General features: G+C 39.1%; 1 protein-coding gene across 3 annotated transcripts in view; it reads left to right on the top strand.

Annotated features, from left to right (window-relative positions):
• HS3ST5 (heparan sulfate-glucosamine 3-sulfotransferase 5) overlaps window positions 1–16,624 on the top strand; it is a 344,265-nt gene extending 327,641 nt beyond the window's left edge. For all 3 annotated transcript variants that reach the window (XM_061626292.1, XM_061626294.1, XM_061626293.1), the window contains exons 3-4: window positions 10,279–10,417; window positions 15,138–16,624. In XM_061626292.1, coding sequence (XP_061482276.1) covers window positions 10,311–10,417; window positions 15,138–16,068 — 1,038 coding nt within the window. In that variant the 5' untranslated portion in view covers window positions 10,279–10,310 and the 3' untranslated portion in view covers window positions 16,069–16,624. The remainder of the gene's footprint in view (window positions 1–10,278; window positions 10,418–15,137) is intronic.
• Window positions 16,625–23,659: the final 7,035 nt, after the last annotated feature.

Raw genomic sequence — 23,659 nt, 5'->3', positions numbered from 1 at the left:
AATTTCTTCTTACATTCTTGTACTACTTTGTCATTCTGTAATAAAGTTTTTTTTTTAAGTTAATATCACAGGATTGTGGTCCGAAAACGTTTTTGGTAATATATCCATTTTAAAAATATCTTTCACTAGATTTTTAGACATCCAAATCATATCAATCCTCGAGAATGTTTTATGTCTTTCTGAAAAATAAGTAAATTCCTTTGCGTTATCATTTATATATCTCCAGGTATCCACCAATTCTAAATTTTCCATCAGTTCAAAGCAAATCTTCGGTAATTTACCCTGTGTCTCTTTAATATTTTTTTCAGAAAGTCTATCAATTTTTGGTGAGATTACCTCATTCCAATCACCCATGACACACCAATGATCATATGAAAACTCTGACAATTTTTCCATAAGTCCTGTGTAAAACTTTGTTTTATCTTCATTGGGGGCATAAATACCCACTATCAAAATTTTTATGCCCTGTAAAGTAATTTCAACCCCCACAAATCTACCACTATCATCCAGTAATATCAATTTAGGAAGCAGTTGTGGGTTAATGTAAAGAACAACTCCTTTTTTTTTTTTTGATCCAGCCGAAATAAATTCTTCACCCAAATTTTTACAAATCAAATATTTGGAATCTTTCTTCTTAATATGAGTTTCTTGTAAACAAATTATATCCAATTTTAATTTTTTCAAATAATGAAACACTTTCTTTCTCTTCTGCGCCGTGTTGGCTCCATTTATATTCCAAGTTAGATATTTGTAATCCATCTTTAAGCGTGTATTTTAAAATGTACCTGATGCTCCCTTTAATCCATCATCTTCCTTCCCCTCCTCTGCATGTTCCTGTTGACTTTGTTTCCCAGGAATTATATCCATATCTTTTGAAGCTTTTCTCAAGAAATCCCTTGCTTTTTGAACAGTATTCAATCGATATTTCTGTTGTCTGAATGTAAAAATCACTCCTTCTGGAACATCCCATCTAAATTGAATTTTGCATTGCTTAAGTTTTTCTGTAAAGAAAGCATATTAATAATAATAATAATAATACATTTAATTTCTTTGTCGCCTATCTAGCCAATGGCCACTCTAGGCGACTTACAAAATTGTTAAAATACAATTGAGAAAATACAGTAATACAATATAAAAAAAAATTATTTTCTCTTACGTAAAAGTCTAATAGGAATTTCTTTCATCACCAGTATTTCCTTACCATCAATTTTAAAGGTATTGTTGAAGTGTTGTTGTAATACCATATCTCTGGTCGTCTTTTTTATAAAGTGAACAAGCACATCTCTTGGAATTTTTTTCATTGTTGCATATCTGGAATTAATTCTATAAACTTTATCTATTTCAAATTTAATCCGATCTTCATTCAAATCCAGAAATTTTACTAAAGCATTAACAATTTTATCTCTGATGTCTTCACCTGTTTCCTCAGGGATTGCACGGAATCTCAAACAATGTTCTTTATTTCTCAATTCAATCACAGCCATGTAGTCCAATTTTTTTTCTAATTCCAGATTTAATATATCTGTTCTGTTCTCCAAGATTTGTACCTTTTCTTTAGTATTTTTTGCATCCTCCTTTATTTGCCCAATTGTCCCTTTAATCTCATCCACTTGTGTTTTAATATAGTCTTTTATATCTATCAATTCAGTTTTCATTTCCTGTTTTATATCACTAATCCCTTCCATTATTTTTTGAAACATATCTGGGGGTATAGCCCCTTCCTGTGGATCAATTGAACCTCTTCGCTCCTGAGCCTTAGCTGCTTTTCTAGTTGTCATTCTCAAAAGAAGCCTTTAATTTCTGATATTAACCACTGTTCCAAAACCTAGAGGCAGTCTATTTCTTTTTTTTTTCCTCCACCAACAAAAGAGTTAATATTCCAGGCCTATTATTATAGTCCGGCCAGCACAGTTCTTATCTACGTCCAGGAATGCAAAACAATTCTGGTTCACAACACCAAGCGATTAGTAACATATACGAACAGCAGATTCGTCCAAAAAGAAATAATCCAAGGAGAAAAATAGACCAAAATATATTTCCATCAAATAATAATTACCTCTCATCCGTTTTTAATCTTTAAAACTCCAAATTCAGGCCAGCTTTTTGTCGTAAAAAAATATAAATTGTTTACATTTTCTTTCTTCCTTAATTATATTTAAAAGAGAAAAAGTATGACTCACCCAGATTTCTCAGTTGCTGATTCGTAAACAAATCCCTTTTATTGTAGTAATTTAAGCCAAATGATAAGATTTAGACAGAAGTAGGCTCGCTGGTTAAGAACGTTTTTAGGAAGAAAAAAAACACTTCGCTTTTTTTCAGTACAGCTTGTTGGAAGTCCTGACTCCGTCTTCAGCCGATCGGTATGCCTTCTTATCTCAGGGAATTCCTGATCAATTCCAGCAGCCGACAGCTCAACGAAGTCCTGTGGAAAATCTGATCGGTTCACCTATACCTTGGAGAACATTTAAGCCAGTCAAAGTTTCCTCTTGGCTGGCTTTTAAACTGAAAAAAGCTTCCTCTGAGGCAGAGATCTCTCAGAGACAACCACCAGCTGGGCACTCACTTCCGGGAAGTCCGGCACCCCTATTTCTTTTAAAGCATTCCATAGTATTATAATCCATATATATTATCCATGTATTATATACATGAAAAAACTACATTTTCAAACATACTAGTTAGTTACACTTATATTATCCCTTAGCCTTCCTTCATGTAGGATTTTCCTTGATTTAATAATGATTTAAGCATTTTATTTATATACAGCCTTAGCTGATTCTCGAGACATTTTATTTTAAAACAAGGCACAATAGAATATGACAAAATAGCATAAAAAAACAAACCTGTTTTAACAGTTGAAGAATTAAACAATGAAGGAAGCATACATTTATTATTTTATATATCTAACTTATTAGACTGTATTACCTTTTAGACATAACTCCCACTTTAAAAATATTTTACACCTTTGTTCACTAGAGTAGTTGCTAAGAACCAACACACAAAAGAAACAGAGGAGGCAAATTTTCAGTTATATCAGTAATTAGCTTCAAGGGGACTACACAGGTGTTCAGAGCCTATGGATCTTCCTTTTGTCTTTTTGACAATTATTTAACAGTAATTGTTCTTGTTAAATCCAGTTCTCAGAGCTAGTTCATACATTATAGCAAAAACATGTTTGCTGCAAAACAAGCCCCCAAAACCTGCCTCCTCCATTGTTGGGGCTCCACCCAGGTGTCATAATGTAAGTTATAGGCTTGCCATTTGAAGCAGAGTGATTTAATAGAGTGTTTCCATGCCAGTGTCTGCAGAATTAATGTGAAAACATCCCATGGGATAGAAGTCTTCCATATGATAAACCCATAATATATATTACAGCGCCTGTATGGACCATGGGAAAGCAGTTTTTAGGAACAGCTATGTCTCTCCGATAGCACAAGAGCTGGCTCTCAGCCTTTGTCCTAGTAAACTTACCTAAGTCAAGAAAAAAAAAACCTCCACCCAAACCTTTTCAAGTTAAAGATGGCCATGCAAACAATTTCACTGAACTAAAACGTGCTTTTTTCCTATATTTGTTTTTTTAATATCTTTGGCATATTGCTCTACAAACGGCTTTTCTTCCACTAATTTCCATGCATGTATGAACATTTCTGTTGGGAATTTACAGGGGCTGTCTGACATAGAATTAAAAAATATTGGAATGACTTTGATGAAAACTTAAAAGCAATTGAGTTGCAGGAAGATAATTCATTTTTAAGCAGCTTATTTGCAAGGTTTATGTGTAAATCATTACATTAGCTGCTGGCTCTCACAAGATGTCCAATTAAAACATTGAAGAAGATCCGATATAAGTTGCTTATTTACTTGCTGGCATGTTCTTGTTTGACTTTATATCTTGTCCCCTTCTTATATTTGGTTGTATACTCGCTTAAAAGATACACATTTTCCAAGATGTTACATGTTAAGTTGTAAAGGCTCTTAGTTGAATCTAACTAAGCCATGCTAACTAAGCTCAGAGTAGACTCATTGAAATTTATGGGTATGACTAACTTAAATTCATTTATTTCAGTGGGTTTACTCTGAGTACAGCTTAGTTGTATATAGCCTTGAAAATGTATAAACCCTAAATTGTCTTTTCATTTTTTTCTGTTGTCTGTGGCTGCCTGTATTCATGACTGAACATTGAGTACCTCATATTTATAAAAGAGACACTTATTTTTCACATGAAGATGTTTTCACATGAAGCTGGATTTTGAGCTCCTTACAGCACAATCCTATCCATGTCTATTCAGAAGTAAGTCCTATTGAGTTCAATAGGGCTTATTCCCAACTAACAGAACAATCCAGCTCAGGGGAAGCCAGCAGAAGGGGAGCCAGAGGAGGTGGAGCTGGTGGGAACTCCGCAGCACCTATTTGCTGTTCAGGAGCTGCCAGGTCGGCAGAACATCCACTCAACCAGGACCTGTGTGTGTTAATGGAAAAGAAAAAGCTAGCTCTCATGAATACCCCTACCAGCGAGTAAGCACTTCCTAGTGACTTTCATTAGAATTATTTTCTTGGACCAACCTTTTTCTTGGCATAACTTTGGCCCACATCAGGACCTGCAGGAGTACTCCGAATGGGAGTTGGATGTTGCATAAACCCCTCCCCCCGGCCCCTTCTCCACACATCCCCAAAACTCCCCTTTTTGGGGCCTTACACTGGCTTCCATTGGCACCCTTCCTTTGGCTAAGCTGGGATGAGGGACTTACACCAGTGTATCTATAGCTGGCCAGGGTTGGGGACTTATGTCAGCATTCCCAGCAGATATTGGGTTTGATTGTTTCCTTATTGTATATAGGATTGCAGCATTAAGAACTCAAATCAAACCCATCTCCCCCAAAGCCATAAATTTTTATTGGTGTTCACATAGGGTTGCCATATTCCAGTTCCACAAATCCGGATAGGTTAATTTGCATATTATGCATATTATTTGCATATTATGCAAATATTTGCATATTAATATTTGGATTGTCCAGTTGTTTTGTTTTTGTGCCTAGGAATTACCACCAAAAACTGGGGAAAGATGTGAGAAATCTTTTTTTTTAAAGCAACATTTTCAGCCTTAAATGCCTAGACTCTAGTTTCCAACGCTATGGAGTATTTATTGATTGATTAAGAGAATTTATATCCTGCCCTTTTGCTGTTAAAAACAGAGCTCAGCACAGCTTACAAATATAATAAAAACAATAAAAATACACAATCAATATAAAAACATAATAAAAACACAAAATAGTAACAAACATAAAGTAAGTCAGGGCAGCAGCATGGTTAACCATATACGATATATTTCAAAGATGTGGTGGGTGGAGAAAAACAAGAAGCCAAAACATTAGGAAAAGGAGTCTTTCACACCACATGCTCAGTTCTAAATACTGTTGCAGCAAGTTTTACAAGTTCCTCCAGTATTCCACTGGTGCATGTCATGAACTGGTATATGTTCATGAGTTATTAAAAATCTTATAAGTAATATCTTGGCTCAAGCAAGGGACTCTGGGAGATTTTACAGTTAGAAAAGACAGGCCTCTGACAAGGTAATATTTTAAGTTTCACTTTCCAGCTGAAGACGGTTAGAAGAAGCCTCAACAAGCTGCACCTGGTTATCTGTGCTGATTAACAAGTGCCTGGCACTCAAGGTCATCCCTGGCCTGTGCAGTTTGAATCACAGTTGGGAGGGGGGCCGAAAGGCGCAAAAAAGTGAGAAACACCTAGAAGAAGGTTACATCAGCCAACTCCTGATTGGTCAATTAATCTTGAACCGTTAGGATCCTTCTCCTTAAGTATAGGGATGGAAACCCTTAGCCTTTGTTCCCTGAAGTTGACCTAAAGGGTTCCTGGTTCCCTAGAGTTGCCTATGGGAGGCAACTACGCAGGGTTCCATTCTTCTTGTTCTGATGCCAATCTCTCTTAGGAGAGAAGCCTTTGTAACCATCTACCTCATGTGTAAGTATTAGACTAGAAAGGTTATTGTTTTCTTGTTGTGTCTTTGAATCCTCTTATTTGTACCTAAACCCCTGTTGGGTGAATGGTCTTAAAGGATTACTTGCTGCTATATGTTTTATGTGCACTTATATATTTTTAATAAAGCTACTTCTATTTAACCTGGTGTGTTCCTTGAGAGAAGGGGTGGTTCTGGATTCAGTACCTTGGCCATTCTCAGTCACGTAACTACCAAAGAGGGAAAAAGGAGTTCAAAGCTTACTTCTAATTTGAGGTGTTAAACCAGAGGTTCCTGGCAAGGAGTGTAACTGTGGCTCTTGCCTTATAGGATCTTGGTTTTACCTATTTTCTGGGCTCAGAGATCCCCTGGCTCTGAGTGGACCAGTAACAGGGGTGGTGGCAGCCTACCTTCTACCTTGCAGGGTTGTTGTGAGCGTACACAGCCTTGGCAAGGGTGAAGTGGTATTTTTTGGTTCCAGTCCCATTTTCCCTAAGGGTGGGGTTTGGGTCTGACGCATGATCCCTGTGCCTTGACGGTAGGGATTCATGACAGTGCAGGCACTCAGACATTCAAAGTATCTGTATGTTTCTTAGGTTTTATAAAAGCAGAGCTTTGCTTAACTCAAAATTTCTTCTCCCTTTGATCAACCACATCTACACAGGTTCCACCTCCATACTCAAAATGAAACTGGGCCTGGAAGTGTGCAACAACCCCACACATACCTTGCTAATTAGATTACCAATGCCAGGATGTCTGTCTTATCGACTACTCTCCTGCTCCCCCCCCCCACCAGGCATCATGAAAGACCAAGTCCAGGGTTCAGAAAGAAAATAAATATCTGGTCCTCTTCAAAGTATTGATAAGCCTCTTGTTTTAATTAAAATGATAATTATAAATTCTTGCTCTTATCATTAATGGGAGTTAATTATCTTGCATATGCTGCTGTTGCTTCTATGGCTGTAACGGAGTGAGGTTAAAGATAAGTGAAATGCAAATAGGAAAAAAAAACACAAAAGGCAGTATCACTTTCCTAAATGTAATACCATACCAACCACGAGATTCCTATGAGTAAGGCAGAAAACTAAGCATCTCACAACCAGTCAGGATTCCTAACCAAAAACCAAAAATATGATAAATGAAGAAATATTTATATAAGCATGACTATCAAATATATTTATTATTTACACAAACTGTAAAGATATTTATAGTGCAATCCTAGGTTTATTTATTCAGAAGCAAGTCCCAGTGTATTCAGTGGGGCTTACTCAAACAGGGACAGAAATGCAACCTCAAGTGATAAGCAACATATGGGATTAGCATTGCTTTTACAAAAAGCAAGTATTGGGAAGGTTTTCAAAACACTGCCCAAGATCTGACTCCTGCACACGAGAGGAGAAGAAACTGAAATGTATATACTTACCCAATTTATGAGATTTTCAGATAAACGGGAGGGGGGGAACCACCATTTTGTTTGCTAGACACTGCCTCAGGTCAATGAAACAGAAACACAATCCTGGCTTCTCTGATTGGCTGCAATGCTGAACAGGCGGGGTTAAAGCTATGAAGTGCTATAGTACTGTATACAGTACTGTTTAAAGAAAGATTTAACAGTGTGGGGGGGTGGCTGACGTTTTTCTGTATATCTCCAGAACCGGACCACCTAGAAACTTAATTTTTTTTTTAATTAAAGGTGAGAATCCGGGCCACCTAAGGGGCTAGCCGGGCGCCGGGTGGCATGCAAAGAATCCGGGTAAAACCCGGCTAACCGGGCAATATGGCAACCCTATGTTCACATCACAACAGTATTATACAGTCACAAGAGTGGCTGTATACTATAATCAGCATAGATTTTTCGCATTCCGCAGTATTAAATTGAAAATAACCCCCATGCCATTATGATGCTTCCCATAAGTTCATTTCAAAACAAAACCTTACAAAATGTATAGTCCTGAACTCAGAAACACTTGCTTAACAACCCTCTACGTTTTCATGGCAATACACCCCACCTTTTATTCTACAGCACGCAAATGTTACCAAATTCTTCCAAGCTACACAGGAAGTGGATTGGACTGTGAAAGACCAACCCAAATTGTGTTTGCATTTTGACAAATTTGTAGGGCAGTCCAATATCTCAGAGAGGAGGTCAGGTCTCCTGCTCCCCTGGTGCATTCACTATAGCTGCTCAATTTCCCTGCTTTTTAAAGTTTGATAGAAATATCTGTGGGCTATAGGTACATTCTTAAACCACAAGGTTTTTTGCCTATTAGTGAATTACATTACAAACTAAGAACTTGTAAGCATATGCTTACCACCACTGTAATGACCCTTTTCTTAATTAAAGAATTTAATTAAAATAATTAGCATTATAACAGCACACACATATCCAGCTGTCATATTTTCTTTTTTGTGATACTCTTAGTGCCAGTTATGATCTTGAACTCTATATCAATGGAATATCTTTACTACTTAAAATCTCAAATTCTTTTTTCCCTACTACTTTTAGGGGGGGAAATGCAAATGATTTTTTAAAAAAAATGATAGCAAGAGATATTTTTTTTAAAAAAAGGATAATTGTGTGGTTAATGCTGAGATCTAGAAGAACTCTTCAGAACAAAGTTCAAATCCTAGCATTGTCTAAGGCATATTGTACAGCTTTGTGAAAATCCCTTAAAATCTTTCTCAGTCAGATTTTTATCTCTACTTAGTTGTTGAAAAAAAAAAAAAGCTGCAGCTCTCAAGACAGGGCCTTAAACTTTATTGTAAAATAAAACAAAAGCCCAGAGTGTTTTAGACCCGAGTAAAGCTAGAAAATGTGATCTGGCTCTGTAGATTAAAAGACAAAAACCATATTTGGATTAACTATTCTGCTTATAGTTGATATATATATGTTCATTAGAAACAAGGATTCAGAACTGGCAGTAACCCAAATACCTGAAATGTAATGGATATCCATTTAGGTTCTTCAGGATGATTGGTGACCCATCCTGTAATGTAATTTTCCTCAGGCCTATTCAGGCAATCCTCTCTTCAAGTAGAGGCTGCACACTGTGAAGAGCTGATACAAGGTCTCCTTGTCTTGCTCATCAGTCATGTCTACCCCACTTCTGGGCCCAGCAGACATATATGCTCGATAGTAATGTTTGCAAAAGACCTTTGCATAAAAGTCTAAACCACACACTTGTTTCCCGCATACATGCCTCATACTGAGTGGCCTAAACATTAGACCAACGGAAAAATTACCCCCATGAGCAAGCCCAGAAATGGGACAGGAATGCCTGGCGGGAGGCATGGGGATGTACGATCTCATTCCCATGCCAGGTGAAGTCTTTACTCAAAGGCAAGGTCATCTGAAGAGCCAACCGTTTGATAGCCTCTTCCATTTTATTCCATATCGCTTTTCTGAAATGAACTCTTGGGGTTTTTTTAGTTTGCAACCTACCTATTTGTTCTTTCCATCCATCTAACAATGGGTGATCTATTGTTTATCATTGGGTCGCAGCTGAAATAGTATCTAAGTGTGGGTTGGGGATTAAAAGTGAAGCATTATTTTATTATTATGTTATTATGTCATAACAACAACAATAATCCCTTCCCACACACACACAAAACCCGTTTCTCCCAGCCTTCTTCTCAGAGGGTTTCCACTGGGGTTTTGAAATGGGAAATAATCCTCAGTGGAAGAAAAAGAGGCCAGGGTAAAGTGGTTTCAGGGAAAGCACAGGTGGTTCAGCAGCTCCTCCTGCCAGTTCATGCTCTATTTTAAATCACCGCACATCACAGTAAGTGGCATGACCTACATGCCCAAATAAATTATGCCAACATAATATCTGATTTACCCCCATAGAAGCGACAGCCAAAGGGAAAAGAGCAGGGGCATGAGCATATGGAAGCAGGTCCCTTTCAAGCCCTTTGACACATGGAAGTCAGAAAACTCTGCCATAAAATGATTTCGCTGAAAAAGAAAAAAATATTGAATCCTTTTCAGACCTATCTATGTCCAACAGTAGTCAGGTGAAACTGACATGGTTACATTGCAGCCACTGCTGTCTTCATCCTGCTAACCTGGTCAAGGACTCTGAGACCCAAGCACCCCCTGGAATTGGTAAACCTGGAATCTGAAGGCACTGCCCAAACTGACACTACATAAACACATTGTCTGTTTTTCCTATGCGTGAGATGCGGGGTAGGCTTAGTAGATGCAGGTGAGGGTTAACCCCTTGTAGGAATTTGACTACTTGTTAATAAACATTGGCCTATATATTGTCACTTGCTCATGAGTGGTTTATGTATTCTGTTCCCTGCAGACTGAAGAAGTCCTGAAGATTGATGGAGGGCCATGCTATTCAAACAGCAGGCGTTGCTGAGACAGAAGCTCCTTGTGCTAGGCAGCCTTGCTGTTGGAAGTCTCCTATATCTAGTTGCCAGAGTTGGGAGCTTGGATAGGTAAGTCCTTAAATCAGCATGTACGTGTAACATTCATAATTCTAAATGGTTTTAGGTAAGGCTTTCCCCCACATCTTCCTCTTAGACTTTTGATAGAATTGAACAGGTTTCCAGCTCTTTGTCTTACTACTACGATCCAGAAATACAATCTGCTGTGGTATTGATCTTCACTGTTATTTCCTTTCTTTTTAAGGATGGGGAGGACATGGGTAAACTGAACATTTCAGCTTCCCTAAGCCATTGCATTCCTGTCACTCAATTTGTATTCCATGGGCATTGGCAGTTGTTTTCGGAAGGAAACTAAAGCGGCATACAGTAAAAATGTCATTACAGCAGCTCATTTTTGTATGTATGCATCTGCGGGTTGACCTCGAGTCTTGGCAAACAGTTATGATGTATTTATGCATCTCCATTTCTGAAATTTATGAGTGGGCAATTAATGTGCTACTGTGGTAGTTAACATTATGCAGGAGCCTGCAGAGTTAGCTTGTCAAGCTTGGAATCCTATTGCACTTGAAAGATTGCTGCAGGGATGGAGGAATTTTAACTATGTTAATTAGCCATGATTATTTGTGTATGTGTGCATGTGCGTGCGTGCGTGCGTGCATGTGTGTTAGAGTTGGAGACAATGGGTGAACAGGATCTGCCTGAGAAAGATTTCCTCAAGCAACAGGACAGATGTTGGAATAAAACTAGGGCCTGTTTTGTTCATTTGGGACAAGAACATACTTATATAAACAGAAACTACTGCTGATGTAACATTTCTATCAATTACTGGCTTTGACTCAAGGAAATGTTTCATTCTGATTCCATATATTGCAAGCTGATGGAACACAACTACTACATTTTGTTTCAAATTATGATAAATCTGGGTGCTTCAGATAATAAGCTAAAAAAATTCTAAGGGAGGGTAACATGGGGTAAGGGACTAAGATTTATTTATGCAGCTCCATGTCAGAAATGAATGAGTGGGCAAATAGGGAATTAAGATTATCCATGATGCTGCAGATCTATTTTGAAAAACACTTCAATGGTTATTCAAAAGGGAAAAGTGCTGTGGACAGCTCCTCCTTTCCATCACAGCTGAATGCACCCCACTTCATAATAGGATGCAAGGCTAGGGCCATTCTTGCATGATAAAGGAGTAAGCGTGACCCTTTCCACTCCACCATACTGACAACATTGCAAGTTACTGGGGCAGTCTGTGCTCACACCAAATTGCACTGATGTGCAGTGGACACAACCTCTCTCCCTTTTGAGGAGGAAAAGTCATTCAATTGGGCCTTTGCATAGGGCACAGGTTTCACATGGGTTTTTATTACATTGATACTCTCCTTTTCTTCCATCATGTAATTCAGGCATCCATAGGGTTGAGGTGGACCATCCTAGGTGGTCTTGTATCCAAGCACTGATAATAATCCTGCATTGAGCAGGGGATTGGATGCAATGGCTTTGTAGGCCCCTTCCAAATCTACTATTCTATGATTCTGTGAATCAGACCTGCTTGCTATCTTCAGCAAGTTCATTGTATTATGTGCCTTCAGATAGCCATAGGAAGCTTTAGCCACACACTAATAGCAAAAACATCATCATCATAGTACATCAAAAGCTGGTGAAGGGGGGGGGAGGTAAGTTTTTATCTGGCATCAAAAAGATGGCAGTGAAGGCACCAGGCAGACCTCACTAGGGGAGCATTCCACAGACAGGGTGCCACAACTGAAAAGGTCCTCTCCCTTATCATCCTCCTCCAAGCTTCCTTCAAAGAAAGGATCTGGAGAATCACCTCAGAGGAGTACAGCAGTACAGTGCTAACAAAGAGCAGCTAAGTTAGGGACTAGCCTAATCTGTCATTACTGTGCTGGTTTCACTGACAATTCCAACTAGTCATTAAACATACTACTGGAAGCAACAGTTTGAGTTATACAGAACTCTGCTTCAGACAAAGGTAAAGAGAGCAAAAAAAGCAAAGATGTGTTGCATAGCTAGCATGGTATTTTACCAAGCAAAGTCCGTGCTGCAAAGAAACAAGGGTTGATACTAGTTATATTACAGACATTTTAGGCTTTACTGGGAGGATTCAGATTAGAAAAGCTTTCCAGAAATAATAAAGAAACCTTAGGAAATTTAGGCATTTCACCAATTCTAAGAGTTTATAACTCTGAGATCAAACTAAAAAAAAAAGGGTTTTCTTAACATTGGGCACATTATTTTTCCAGAAAAAGCAGCTTCATGGGGCCTTGCTCCAGACTGGAACTATGGAATGCAGGGAGGATGGGTTTAACCCTTTATTCCTCCTGATGACTTCCTGCTGAAGTCCCCTCCCCTCCATTGGCTGCTATTTGCTTCCAAAAATGCTGGCCATGGAAGACACACTGTCTGTATGTAGAAAAAGAAGTGAGTCAGGCAATCACAGAATCAGTCAACAATAATTCCTGTTGTCACTCTTGCAGGAAAAAGTGCTGCTAGACTCATTGGATTGTTGGAGACTGTACCACACAATGATTAGGTCATATACTGTATATTTGACCATGTAAACATTTTCCTGATGGTGACGGGCTATGCTTTACTCTATTTGGTGACCTTGAGTCAAGATAAATAAGAACAAGAGAAATGCTGACCACAGCTAGTTCAAGAGTAATCAGTTGGGGGCCACACACAGCTATGCTTTCATGGATAAAAATATATTGTGTGAACAAGACATTACCAAGTGTGTTTTCCAGATGAATTGCCAACTTTGTTAATATAATTATGATATGCTTTGCTGTATATGTTCAATGCTTTCTCAGGGCTGGATGAACAAACTAAGTTTATGAGGACAAATGTAGACCTAAATAACACCAAGAAGATTCTCCTGTTGATTAATCTTATGCAGCATTCCTTTGAGGAAGCAATGGATGGATATCCTTCCACCTCTCACAGTTCAGTTCTCCAGTTTCACTTTTGAAAAGGGAGTCCTACATATACTGAGAAAGGAAGGATCTTATGCCTAAGTTAGCATTATCACACCAGCAAAGCCTCTTACCTTAAAAAAAAAAAAAGCAAAATGGTCATAGCTAATTATGCAGTTTCATGTATAGTATGAAAATTCCTTCTTGACTCCTGCAAGAATTTGTCCTGTGCTCTGAGGCATGAAATTTAATTAACCTTTTCACCAATCTAAGCTTGCACATCTACAAATGTTATTAATGGTCATAAAATTATCCAGACACAGTACTTGACTCCTTGAACTCCTGCAGTAGTGAATTCTATAGGATCCATACATAATTATTGCTAATAGCGAGGAGGGTTTATTCCTGTCTCTCCTTTTTTATCAAGCTGTAATAGGTTTTATTCACTAGTGAATCCTGTTCTGATGATATCAGTCTGGCTGTCTCAATAGACCCCTTGATCTTGCTTCCAGTCACATCATTCTAAGTGTATGAAAACTAACACTCATAGTTGCTGCTTCTCTTTCCCCATCTCCTAGAGCTAGTCCATCTCTGTTAATTCCTGTGATCACTCCTGCAGTGTCAGAGTTTAGCAGTAGGCAACAGTCAGAAGACCCAGAGCCAGAAGTTGTGCTACAGAGTCAGAGTCAAGAAAGAGTCAAGAAGTCAAACCCAAAATATACCAAAGCCTGGAAAACTGTTGCTGCTCAGTTATAGTTTTGGCCCAGACAGGAAGCCTTTGATCATCCCTCCCGCCTAGGAGGTAGAGTATTTCACTGTTCAGGGAGATGTTTCTAAGTCACCGTTCTGTGGCTCCCCATCTGGGGCTACTGGTTCCTAACATGCAGCAATCACAGGCTGCAGTTGCTTCTGATGAAATACTTCCTACTACACCAAAGTCTCCATTCACATATTTCATGCAAAGAAGGATTATCCCACCAGATAGGGTTGGTCTAGTCTAAACAGCTGTTCTGATTCACAAGGACACAACAGTTGCTGCACATTCTGAAGTCCTTTAGCACTGATTCCCTTAGGAGTTAATTTCAATTGATCTTATTCATTTAAGATTCCAGACAATGTGCAGAGGGGGAAAAGGGGAATCAGCAATGCAGCCTTGTTCAGTCAGAAGTGGCTACCATTTGTGTAGCAAGATAACTGGATTCCAATGTAAACATTGTGTGTGCGTGTGTGTATCTCAAACATGCAGTTTTATGTGTATCGTGAGGACACCCAATCATGCAGACCCACATACCAGAAAGCTATGATTGAGTGCAGCTTCTGACTGAGGGTGCTTCCAGATGGTGGCGTAATGCTGCAAACAAGTTATTCAGATGTCATCATTGGCAACAGGGTTTTCTAAATTATCATATTTTCCATGGAAGAGTTTAATCTGGATTAAAGAAGAAAAAAATATGGACTGACAGAAGGAGCATTGATCCCACAATAGACAACCTTCTGGGAACACCCACGTATTCAAGCAGTGGCAAATATATGCTTCACTGGAAACACAGCAAGTGGATCAGTGTGAGGCTTCCTGGAGTGGATTAGCAATGGCACAGTGTTTTCTGTGCTAGTTCATAGGCAAGGAGACATTGATTCTACTGCCATCTCTTTTACTGTCAATTCAACTCTTACCATGATAATAATTGCCCACATCGTGACAATTTAATAGGGCTATTGTGAATCATTTCAGTTGCAAAGATGAGAGTAAGCAACATTAACTTCTAAGTAGATATGTATGATTGCACTGTTAATAATGTAAACTCATATTTCTCCCCTTTTTTGAATTGCAGACTGCAGCCCATATGCCCTATCGATGGTCGATTTGGACTCCATGGCCAAGACGAAATTCCTCTCCGAGCTCTACAGTTTAAACGTGGGTTGTTGCATGAGTTCCGGAAAGGCAATGCCAGCAAGGAGCAAATTCGACTTCACAGTTTGGTCCAACAGATTCCCAAGGCCATAATAATTGGGGTGAGGAAGGGTGGAACTCGGGCACTGCTGGAAATGCTGAATCTCCACCCAGCAGTAGTAAAAGCTTCTCAAGAAATCCACTTCTTTGATAACGATGAGAACTATGCCAAGGGCATTGAGTGGTACAGGAAAAAAATGCCATTTTCTTATCCTCATCAAATAACAATTGAGAAAAGTCCTGCATACTTTATCACAGAGGAGGTACCTGAAAGGATATATAAAATGAACTCATCCATCAAATTACTGATCATTGTCAGGGAACCCACAACAAGAGCTATTTCTGATTACACTCAGGTGCTGGAGGGAAAAGAAAGGAAAAATAAAACCTACTACAAATTTGAGAAGCTGGCTATTGATCCTAATACTTGTGAGGTGAACACTAAATACAAGGCGGTAAGAACAAGCATCTACACAAAACATCTGGAGAGGTGGTTAAAATACTTTCCCATAGAGCAGTTCCATATTGTCGATGGCGATCGTCTCATTACAGAACCACTGCCAGAACTCCAGCTGGTAGAGAAGTTTTTAAATCTTCCTCCAAGGATAAGTCAATATAATTTATATTTCAATGCCACCAGAGGGTTTTACTGCTTGCGATTTAACATTGTCTTTAACAAGTGCCTGGCAGGAAGCAAAGGACGCATCCATCCGGAGGTGGACTCCTCTGTCATTACCAAATTGCGCAAGTTCTTTCACCCTTTTAATCAGAAATTTTACCAGATCACAGGGAGGACATTTAACTGGCCCTAAAGTAAATTTCGTACAACACTGTGTGTTGCACCTGGAGATATGCAACCATGTCTCTGTTAGAGTAAAAATATGCACTTTTCGTATACACAGCTATCAAAGTAACCCTTTTTCATGCATACTTGTATATATGCAGTGTGTGACCAAATATAAGATGGGATCAATTTTTCTACAGAGGAGTGAATCATATAAAATTTACTCTCTGCATAACTGCATCATTTTATGCTATACAATTAAATGAGAAGATGTCATTTAAGACATTAACTCAGCTATTCAGTTCAGAGGATCAGTACTCTATTTGCTCCATAAAATTTAATGCCAAACATATCTAGAGAGAAGACAAAGTGTTGCTCTAGAACTCATTGCAAAAAAAAAAATGCATTGGAAAGTCTAAGATGGACATGTTATGGATACATATTGGTAAAAGAATATTGACCCTTTAAAGGTGTAAATCTATGCTTCAGACTTATATTGGTTTAACAGTCACTCTCCCTGAGGAACTATACTTCTTTGACCAGAGGCAGGGGATCTATAACAGAGAATTCTTGTCTGATTTCAATTTCCAGAATGTTTTTTCAGGGAAACCATGCTAATTAAACTGGTATAAAAACCAATACAAGTTTGCAGTGTAAATATACCCCCTGTAATGCTGAGTTCTATTGGAACTCTTTTCCTGTTGTTTGAAAAGAAATTATCTCATGCAGTCAACATTGTTTCAAAGTTCCTGTGGTGAGTTTGCACTATTGTTTTTATTGTATGGATCATCTTGGCACTTGTAGCATGTTAATCATGTGTCGAAAAGGAAGTCATTTTTTTCCTTCTGTGCTTGTATGTTAGCAAAGAGAAACCTGCTGTACATAATGTATATTGTTTGTAAATACTGGTTTCACACTAAGTAATTCTATTTTGTAAACTGAATATGGCTATTTAATTTATTGTGAAAATTAAATTTATTGTGGTATTTAAAATGGAATGGATTAAAATTGCTATATGTGCAACTGCCTTTTTCTTTTCTTTTTTGATGACTGTTCAGTGATATTCTGTGATGTCACATTATTTCAAGCACCATGCTTTTCAAAGGAGGCAGTTCACAAGTTCAGCTGAGAGTTGAAGTGCTGATCAAGTGATATTCATATAAATGTGAATCAGCCATTAGGAAACTAGGTAATCCATAACAATCATAATGCTGGTTTTCAGAGTATCATAGTTTTAGTCAAGTGCTAAATAGTAAAGATAAGTATCGGGAATCCTAAAACCAAAATAGACATGTGAGTAGAGTGCTGTTGTCTGCAATAACAGAAGTTTAGCTAGAATGTATGCTGCAGATCAGGAAAGGTACCACCGGGGCCAAGAGAATACTAGTATGGTTAATAAGCAATCTCAAAGAAGCTATTAGAGGTAAAAAGGTTTCTTTAATAAAATGGAAATCTTACCTAAATTAGGAGATCAAAAAGGAACATAAATGTTGGCAAAATAATTGCAGGCAGACAATGCAAGAAAAAGAATTCAAGGAACATATTACTAAAAACATTAAGACCAACAATAATAAATTATTTAAATACATTGGAAGCAAGAGACCGGCTAGAGAAGCAGTTGGATCTTGGAACAATGAGGGAGTCAAAGATGTGCTAAAGGAAGGAAAGGAGATTGCAGAGAAGTTGAATGAATTCTTTGGGTCTGTATTGACTTTGGAAGATTTAGGGCAGACCTTTATGTTGAACTTTCTCAGAAAGGGAGCCCTCAGACACTTAGACAAATAGTTGAAGTTCTGACAAAAATAATCACCATAAACAATATGTAACTTGGCCCTAAGGTGAACTTCCATACCTGAGGACTGGACAGTGGCCAATGTAACACCAATTTTTTTTAAAAAGGATATAGGACATTTCAGGCCAGTTAATTTAATGAAGAGGTTGAAAACCTTTTGAGACCCATGGGCACATGTGCAAAACGGAGGAACTGGTGTGGACATCATGCACACATGCATGCATGGCAACCATACACACAGGCTCACTCTTCCTTCTCACACCAGCAGCAGTTGAGCTTGAAAAAAAGTGCCCTTCCTAGGTGGAGCTTTTGCTGGAGAGTTCAGCTGGGAGGCAAGAGTTAATCTTCCCTTCCCAGATGCAATCTCCAGGAAGATCATACACAGATATACCCTCTAACAATTAGTCTTGAATTAATCTTTTTTCAAACCTAATGGGGGGGGGAGAGAAAGAGAGTTTTTCTCAGAAAGAGGACTTGAGCTTAAGGTAATTTATTGTTTAAAAAAAACTTTAGAAATGATGTACCACATTCTGCATCAGTTCACAACCACAACCAGATAGTGGCTGACCCAAAGTTGCCCAGTGAGCTGAGTAAACCTAAGGAGGTGGTGGGCTCTCCAACACTAGAAGCCTTCAAGAGGCAGCTGGACAGCCACCTGTCGGGTATGCTTTAACTTGGATTCCTGCATTGAGCAGGGGGTTGGACTCAATAGCCTTATAGGCCCCTTCCAGCTCTGTGATTCTGTGATAACCTCAGGGCTGAGTGAAGATCTGAACCTGGGTCTCCCCAATCTCAGTCAGACAGTCTAACCACTACACCACAGTACAAGAGAGGAGAATTATTGTTTGGGAAAGTTTTTGGTCTTTCTGGGTTTCCCTGGGTCATGGGCACTGTGTTGTGGCTCTGGCTGTGAAAGAGATTAAATGTAAGTTAAATTCAATGTAACTAGCTTGCAAACCACATTGATGTGTGCTTGTGTGTGTGCGTGTGTGCACACGCGCGTGCATGAGAGAGAGAGAGAGCACACTGAGAAGAATATGACCAGGTAAATTTTTTCTCTAGAGAGTCTGTTACTTATAAAAGGCTAAATCGTGAAAAGGCAAAGTTGAGTTAATTAAAAGCAATCTCAAAATTTGGTGTAATACACACCTCAAGGAACATTATTGCCTTCAGGTCTGAACAGTAATTAATTCAGTTATTATTGCCTATTAGACCAAGGATGCCAGTAAAAGATGGCTAAAACTAGTCATATACCAGAATACACTTACAGGTGTTTAAAGCTAACTCAACAGACAAAAAAGTTGAACACTAGTAAGAATTTAGCACAGACAGTGGTGATGCTTAAAAAATTGTCTCTTTTTATTGTGCCTAATGCTGTTTTATAACCAATTAAGTGACAGTGAGTTTACCACCATTAAATAAAAAGGGAAAGTTTAGTCTAGAAATTGAATCCATTTAGTTGTCTGTACTGTGCCAGAGAAAGGGAGACACCCACGCCACCTTGTCAATAAAACTGTCAGCTGGGTAGATGTGTGAACCAGTCTGTGTATTAAGTTGAATCTTGGAGGGAAATTACATGATCAATAATCTTTAATCTAACCTAGCTGTCTCCCTGCACTCTGAGAGAATAGCATCCAGTAACAGACATATTGCATGAAGATTTTGATTGTGTGTTTTCTGACAAAGTTTGGGGGAGAAAGTGGGTGATATTATCACCAAACAATGCACTGTCTTTTGCCTGTTGTCGTTCTACTAAAATTTTTGTATATGTGCCCTCTTGTGGTCAGATTTATCTGTAATCATGCCTCTGATGAATTGTCAAAAACTTTATAAGAGAGCTTCTTATACATGCTTTTATGACCATATGCAAACTAGTCAAAAGATTTTATCTTCCAGATGTTCTGTGGAGCCGAGTGTCATAGGGCTCATCCAGATGACTACAAAATATGTGACACGCCCGCTATGTGTGTTCATTATTTTTCGGTCGTCCAAATGACGTCTGGCGCTGTTACGCATTTTCGCAGGTTAAATCCGCTCCTTGCAATACCAGCAAATTGCTGTTTAAAATCGGGAATCATCCGCTGTGCCTTCAGGAGTTAGGATGCAATACCTCAGACTTTACAGCTGATGGGCGGTTCTTGGGTGTTTCCCCTTGCCCCTTCTCCTCATTCCAGCCAATCACATATCTGCACTTTTGCGCATGTGCGAGAATAAGCCCGGGAAAATTGAACCAATCATTGCAATGGTGGGGTGTGTGGGGGGGTCTGCAACTACTGTGCAGATGCATTTTATTTTTTGCCAGCCTACAAACTGGGTGGCCGCTCTGGGTGAGATCTGCAATGCACAGCAAGCAAGAAAGGGGGAGTGGTCGGTTTCCGCCTGCCTCCAAAAGCCTTGTCAATTTCATTCTACTTGCTGGGGTTTTTGCTTCAAATCAGAAAAGCATACATTCCTTTAAGTGTAATATCGCAAATGCAAACAAGAAAAGAGCTGGTGGGTTTCAAGCCTGCTCGGGAAAGCTTTGTCAATTTCATTCTCAGTGGGAAGGAAAGGGAGAAGGAGGGGGGGACACGTTTCTTGCTTTTTTGGAGAAATAAGTGCATTGCCAGCGTGTGTATCTCCTTAAATATCAATAAAGGCAGAAAAGCATACATTCATTTAAGTTTAATATGGCAAATGCAAACAAGAAAAGGGTGTCAATTTCATTCTCTGTGGAAAGGCAGGCGTGAAACCGACCAGCAGCCTTTCCTTCCAGGCGAGAACTCCTTTACAGCCATATTGTGCTTGGTTGCAAAGGGGGAGAGGAGCATACGTAATTTTTTTGCTGACCAATTGGTTGATAGGGGGAGGTTTTAGAGGCGGAGCTTGGAAAAAGCGAAAAGAATGTAGGGGTCTTCCTGCTGCGTGTGCGGGTGCAAAAAAGCATTTTTTTTTTAATTGGGAAAGAGCGAACTAAAAGGCAAAGTGAGGACTATCAGATGACAAACTGAGTATGGAAACTGTGGATTATCCCGCTCTGTTTGGATAAACCCATAGTCTTCAGACTTCTTATTCTGTAATAATGCCATTGAAATCAATAGGTCTAATTCAGACTTTCTGATTTGAAAACTACCATTAGGATTAAAGTGCGGGAAGAAAACTCTGCAACAGCTGGGATGCTAATTCTACCAGAATTCTTCAAAATCCCAAATGGTAATAGCAATGCCAGCATTTTGCTGATACTTCCTGTTTAAAACTCAAAGCATGGTTTTAAGGGGAGGAACAACCATCATTTAAAGGGAATTGTGCTGAAATACTCAAAGCAACTTTTGACCTTTTGGCATTTATATCTCAAGTGCAATCTGTGAATTTTGATGAAAATCATACCTGTTCAGCTCATGGGTGCATGGAGCAGAAAGAGAAGCACTGGTTTAATTTTCAGTCAGATTTGTAATTCCTATATAACATTACAACCAACACATTTTTATATTAGCGTTTCTCTGCTAGAGTGTTTTAAATGTTCAGACATATGCATACCGAAGGGGGCATAATCTGGTGCTAGAGCATATGCTTCACGGGGATAATGTCCCCGATTCAGTCCCTGGAAACCCTCATTAAACGCATTCAAAAAGAGCACTGGAAAAGTGTAAAAGTAAGACAAGAATTAATAAGAGGGACCCATCGTCTGCCTTAGTATTAGAGAATTTCTTACATTCCATAACTAAGCAATGACCACAGATTTATCTGAAAGTTTCACTAGTTGACAGTTGTAGTGTGCTGGTCCAGTGCTGGAATTGGAACAGGTAAATGTGGGGTCCTTCCACAGTAGAGCCCAGTAGTGTAGCAGAGGGCTCATTTACAAGGGAGCTGAACTTCGTGTTAAAGACAAAGTTTTTGCCATTGCGTTAGATTTTCAAGGTTGACACTTCCTACCTTCCAATCGCTGTTTTCCATTCACACTGAAGGGAAAGGCTCAATCACACCGCTTCCTAATGACCACGCCCTCTTAAGGTCAAAATACAACTTCCTCTGGTTACCTTGGCAACCAAGCATGCTCAGTTTGTTCCAGAGTAAGTTTCATAAACAAAAGCCCTGAAGTACAATTTTTTGTATTTTCACTGCTACAATCCAACTGAAATACAAATATTTGTTTGAATAGTGTTATGCTTTTTTGCACAAGTTAGGGGGGGAAGAAAAATAAAGTGCCGTTTGCAGCAGGCTTGCAGAACAGGAGCCAGCAGGAAATGACATGAACAAAGGGAGGAGGAGGAGGAGGGAGTGGCATGGAGATGGGAACGGTTGACATACCCACATAAAAGCATCAGAGTAAGCGTCTGCAAGCCCTAGAGATATAAACTGGAGACGTTTTTACCTTCCCTTTTTGGATTAAAAGAGCATTGAGTTACTACGGATTTAAAGGGGAAAACTGAGTTCTAGCTGCTGATTGCCTGCAAAGTCATGCAAATTAAATGGGGATGTAAGTAGCACCAAATTAAACCGTGTGAATCAGCCCAAAGGCTCTAGAACCTCCGTATGCATTAGTCACATATAGAGGGAAAGCATGTTGACAGGCTACGTGTTTATCCCCTCTCCCAAAGCCTTGGCTTCTCCTCCTGGCCCCAGCATGACTGTCATCTTTAGAATACTGTCTGCAGTAAGCCTTAGTGCCTGTGGCTCTAAACTGTGTGGGAAGCTTCCACATGGAGAAGACTTCGCGCTGCAGATGCTGCACACAACATGTCAGGGGCAGAAGTAGTGTAACTTTGGGGTCACAGCCACATATACAACCCAAGATCCCTTTCCTTTTACATAGAAGTATTGCTCTTCTGAAATTAGCTGGAAGTGAAATTAGAACAGAAATTCCACACACTACCTGAAAGATCGCTATATTATCCAGCAATGCCCTATCCCTTGGCCAGTATCCTTTCATAATGTCTACTCACCATTCAGCAAAGTTGCTTTCTAATATTAACTGAAATCCTCCTATGTGCAGCAGCATCCCATTTTATTGATTCCTGTTGATCAAAACTAGGAATTCCTGATGAATAGACTCTGTGCTTTGAATGTTCTCTCTTGCCCCAGTGCCAGTTTCTCTCCCACTGAGGGGGGGGCTTTAATTAGTCATTTTCTGTTGTTATTTTTTTTAACAGCAAATTTGAGGAAATCCTTAATTAAAACCAACACCCCTGCCTGCCTGCCCACACACATGCAGACAGAAACTGCCTTAGGGCAATTGAGAGAGGCTATTCAAGCGGTAAATCAGAGGCTATTTATCAGTAATCATCCAGCCCAGTCAGGAAACAATGCAATGGGCTGAACTTGCAAAGAGTCTGTTTTTATGTAAAGGTACAAGAGGCCTAAAAAGCCTTAATATCACTTTCGTCTGTTTACTAGTCAGGCTAGTGTTGCAACTGTCTTTTATCACACACAAATTGTGATATATCAGGCCAAATAAATATGATTACTCAGAAAGGACTTGAATGCAATGGATTAACAACGACACCATATGGATCCTTTTTGTTTGGAGTCCATGACCATAGAATTGGTCTCCTGAAAGATGCTCACCAGGCACTGAACCTGATACTTCTGGATACCAAGGGATGAAGACAACCTTTTTATCCTCACATACTTTTTCACGTGTTGGACTTTAGTGATGGTTTTAGTCTGGCTTTTTTAAAAAAAATTGTTGCTACTGTTTCTGTTCTTTTATTATATGTCTATAGATAGTTTTGCTTTCAAATTATATGTACCACTTTGGGAGGTTCCCCACCCATTCAGATGCACAGGAAGGTACAATCACTTTACATCAGTTCAAGATGCAGGCCATCTATACAAATATTCATAGAAC

The sequence above is a fragment of the Rhineura floridana genome, chromosome 4 (genome assembly GCF_030035675.1).
Source record: "Rhineura floridana isolate rRhiFlo1 chromosome 4, rRhiFlo1.hap2, whole genome shotgun sequence".
NCBI classification, from domain to species: Eukaryota; Metazoa; Chordata; class Lepidosauria; order Squamata; family Rhineuridae; genus Rhineura; species Rhineura floridana.
The sequence above is the reverse complement of the archived record's forward strand: the minus strand, read 5'-3'. Positions and strand labels throughout refer to the sequence as shown.